The 4,376-nt window shown below is 40.1% G+C and overlaps 1 protein-coding gene across 3 annotated transcripts in view; it reads right to left on the bottom strand.

Moving 5' to 3' along the window:
• Positions 1–1,216: 1,216 nt before the first annotated feature.
• The window catches only part of AGO3 (argonaute RISC catalytic component 3), a 138,200-nt gene continuing 135,040 nt past the window's right edge, over positions 1,217–4,376 (bottom strand). For all 3 annotated transcript variants that reach the window (XM_011988989.1, XM_011988990.1, XM_011988992.1), the window contains 2 exons: positions 2,537–2,736; positions 1,217–2,041 (listed from right to left, as the gene is read on the bottom strand). In XM_011988989.1, coding sequence (XP_011844379.1) covers positions 1,933–2,041; positions 2,537–2,736 — 309 coding nt within the window. In that variant the 3' untranslated portion in view covers positions 1,217–1,932. The remainder of the gene's footprint in view (positions 2,042–2,536; positions 2,737–4,376) is intronic.

Raw genomic sequence — 4,376 nt, 5'->3', positions numbered from 1 at the left:
CATGATGAATTTTAAAAGATATGCTTTAAAACTAAAAATTACAAAACTTTCCTTCTGAAATTAAGGCTGTATTCTTTGCCCTTTTAAATTATGGAGGTGCCTGTTCCTCCTCCTATCTATGGTAAAGATGCAAACAGACACAACTTTCCTTTAAAACTGCTTATTGCACTAAAAGATAGCAAAAACAAGTTGTCAGTTCTTAAAATAAACATGATTATATTTTTATAAAAGATGCTGCCAATACAATTCTATAATTATTAAAGCACTATTCTAATAAATATAAAAGAAAAGGAAGCTATACTTCCAAACACATACATATGTGTTTATATACACACACATACATATATATATATAAAATATATGAAAATCACATTAAGGTATGAGAGGCAGCAAGTAAATTATCAAAAAACAAAACAAAGAAATCCCTCAACAACCCCTTCTCTCTCTCTATTCAATTTCAGAGGTCTCAACCCCTACAGAATTCTAATCTTTTAAAGTATTTACCCTTTATAAAAGCTTTAAAGAATTTCTGCGTATAACTCATAGAAACAGAAGGTTTCAGAAAACACATCACTTATCAGAGAGAAAGAGTTACAACTTCTGACAGGTTTTATATTTATAGCAGCTTTAACAAACTCACTAAAGAAAAAGAATAGCAGGCCAGGTGCGGTGGCTCACGCCTATAATCCCAGCACTTTGGGAGGTCGAGGCGGGTGGATCACAAGGTCAAGAGATCGAGACCATCCTGGCCAACATGGTGAAACCCCGTCTCTACTAAAAATATAAAAATTAGCTGGGTGTGGTGGCGCATGCCTGTAGTCCCAGCTACTCGGGAGGCTGAGGCCGGAGAATCGCTTGAACCCGAGAGGCGGAAGTTGCAGCGAGCTGAGATGTTGCCACTGCACTCCAGCCTGGTGACAGAGCAAGACTCTGTCTCAAAAAAAAAAAAAAAGAAAAAGAAAAGAAAAAGAATAGTTCAGGTTGCTACTGCTTATATACAAATTGCGCAAATGTATGTTCAGAGTGGGAGGGGAGAGACACACTCTCACAAAAAGTTATTTTACGTATATATATGTGTGTATGTGTCTGTGTATGTATGTATACTATATATATATAAAAGTTTGATTCTTAAGACAGCAATATCAAGAGTTGAGAACTCAGAATCGTGTAGAAGATAGGAGTCAGGAATAGGGTATGCAAAATAAAAGTAGAAATCTAGTTTGCCATATTTTACATTCAAACGAACCAGGTAGGTGAATATTTGAATGTCACTGGTAGGATTAGGGAAAAAATGTAGGTGATGAAGGCAAGGGAAAAAGAGAAATAAAAGCGGTAGTGCTAGTAGAATAAAAGGGAAAGGAAGTTCCCCAAATGGAATGAATTCTAAAATATATACACAGACACATATATATCTATTATCAATCCAGATCCAGATATATATGCATATGAAGTATGGATGTATATATTTTAAAAACACACAGACACCTTTTACAAGAATATATGAATGCACATTAATTTTTTGCACATAATTTTGAAAAATCACTTTGATTATTCATGAAGGTGTATATTTTTTAAACCATCATTTACTTTTTCGATACTTTTTTTGCAAAGATAGTTGTGCTGCCAAGCAACTTGAGGTAAAGGCATTAAAAGGGTTAGACTACAAGAAATGAAAACAAAACAATTGCGATACTTCCTACAGGAGACCGCACAAAAAGCAGTTGGCTGGTTTCATATTGCATAATGATGCTGTGTTCCTTGATGAAGTAAACAATCTTCCTTGTATTAACATAAGGATCAGACCTTGGCCCCCACACAGTGTTGGTTTCTGTATGGCTGGAGGTGTCCTTACTCAATTGACTCCACTGGAAACATACGTTGTATGTCAGTTCATCTTTCAGTGCTTCCTCTCAGAGAATATACTTGGACTATTTAAGCAAAGTACATTGTGCGTAAGGTATCTTGGTGAATCTGTACAGCCTTGGCAAGAGCTTGTGGATCTCGCCCATTGCTCTGTCCTGAAACGTGACTTCCTTCAGCACTGTAAGAGAAGTGGCAATGAACACAAAAACAAACTTTCTATTCTGATGTAATGATTCCGATAAATACTATTTGTTGTAGAAAATTTCAAAATTATTAACAAATAAGAGACTGGTGTAACAATTTATGTGTCCATCACTCAGCTTCAATCACTATTAATTCAAGGTCAATTTTGTTTTACTTCTCTCATCTCCCCAGAATTAATTAGAAGCAAACCCAGACATCATATCATTTTGTCTATCTATCGGTATCTATCACTTTATTACCAATAATCTCTCCTTTGCTTTAATGTGGTAAAGCAACTAAGTTACTATATCATTCTATTACTAACGAACTTAGACAACATATTTCAATAGGAAACCTTGGGCAGTCAGTTCTGACTGTCGTCACTTTTCACATGGATCACTGACTCCTCTAATAGCTTGGGGAACTTGAAAATCCTAACATGCAGACAATATTTGGATTTGGGTGAGAACCTGTTATGTTTTTATATTACCTGTCATGTTCTTTGTCCACAAGATGATATCTGGCTCTAAATGCTACCAGGTGAGCGTAATACGCTGGTGCAGGTATAGAAACAGATCGTGTACAGCGTACATAAGTATGGCAGAGCTGGTAAGTTAGCAGCTGAAGTTCATCTGCAGTGAAGCAGTTATCATCCCATAAAACATGATAGTGTGAAGGACGACTGGTACCCTATAGAGAAGGCAATGACATACACTGTTGAATTTTGAACTCTTTTTGTTTTGTTTTGTTTTTTAAGACAGAGTCTTGCTCTGTCGCCCAGGCTGGAGTGCAATGGCATGGTCTTGGCTCACTGCAACCTCCACCTACCGGGCTCAAGTGATTCTCGTACATCAGCCTCCCCAGTAGCTGGGATTACAGGCATGTGCCATCACGTTCAGCTAATTTTTTGTATTTTTAGTAGGGACGTGATTGTGCCACGTTGGCGAGGCTGGTATCACCTGACCTCAAATGATCTGCCTGTCTCAACCTCCCAAAGTGCTGGAATTAGGTGTGAGCTATTGTGCTGAGCCCAATTTTGAACTTCTTAATTAATATTTAACACCAAGTCACATAAAAAACAGGTTTGGCACTTTGGGAGGTCAAGGTGGAAGGGTAGCTTGAGGCTAGGAGTTCAAGACCAGTCTGCACAACACAGTGAGACTCCATCTCCACAAAAGTTAAAAATAAAAATTAGCCAGGTGTGGTGGCATGCACCTGTAGTACAGCTACTTGGGAGGCTGAGGCAGGAAGATCACTTGAGCCCAGGAGGTCAAGGCTGTGGTGAGCTATGATTCCACCATTACACTCCAGCCTGGGTGACATAGTGAGACTTTGTCTCAATAAATAAATGAAATGAAATGAAATGAAATGAAATGAAATAAAATAAAATAGAAATGTAAAGCTGGGAAGATGTATAAAGAACAGTTTTTAGTCTCTGTGAAACATTCTTGGTTATTTGCTGACTACAGCAGAAGTTTCAAACTGATATCCTAAAGGAAAACTGTTCAGGCTGGGCATGGTGGCTCATGCCTATAATCTCAGCACTTTGGGGAGGCTGAGGTGGGAGGACAGCTCAAGCCCAGGAGTTTGTGACTAGCCTAGGCAACATAGGAAGACCTCATCTCTACAAAAAGATTTAAAAAATTAGCCAGCTGTGGGCCGGGCGCGGTGGAGATTGAGACCATCCTGGCCAATATGGTGAAACCCCGTCTCTACTAAAAATAGAAAAATTAGCTGGGCGTGGTGGTGCCTGCCTGTAAGCCCAGCTACTCAGGAGGCTGAGGCAGGAGAATCGCTTGAACCAGGGAGTTGGAGGTTGCAGCGAGCTGAGATTGCACCACTGCACTTCAGCCTGGTGACAGAGCGAGACTCTGTCTAATAAATAAATAAACAAATAAATAAATAAATAAGCAAGCAAGCAAGCCAGGTGTGGTGGTGTGGACCTGTAGTCTCAGCTAGTTGGGAGGCTGAGGCAGGAAGATTGCTTGAGCTGAGGAAGTCAAGGCTGCAGTGAGCGGTGATCGTGCCACGGCACTCCAGCCTGGGTAACAGAGCAAGACCCTGTCTCAAATAAATAATAAAACAAAAACAGGCTGGGTATGGTGGCTCACGCCTGTAATCCCAGCACTTTGGGAGGACAAGGTAGGTGGATCACTTGAGGTTAAGAGTTCGAGACCAGCCTGCCCAACATGGCAAAACCTCCTCTCCACTACAAATACAAAACAATGAGCTGGGTGTGGTGGCATGTGCCTGTAGTCCCAGCTACTTGGGAGGGAGAGGCAGGATAATCGCTTGAACCTGGGAGGTGGAGGCTGCAGTGAGCCGTGACT

This window comes from Mandrillus leucophaeus, unplaced genomic scaffold, assembly GCF_000951045.1.
Source record: "Mandrillus leucophaeus isolate KB7577 unplaced genomic scaffold, Mleu.le_1.0 Scaffold343, whole genome shotgun sequence".
Taxonomy (NCBI): Eukaryota; Metazoa; Chordata; class Mammalia; order Primates; family Cercopithecidae; genus Mandrillus; species Mandrillus leucophaeus.
This window is presented reverse-complemented; position numbering and strand designations above follow the sequence as displayed.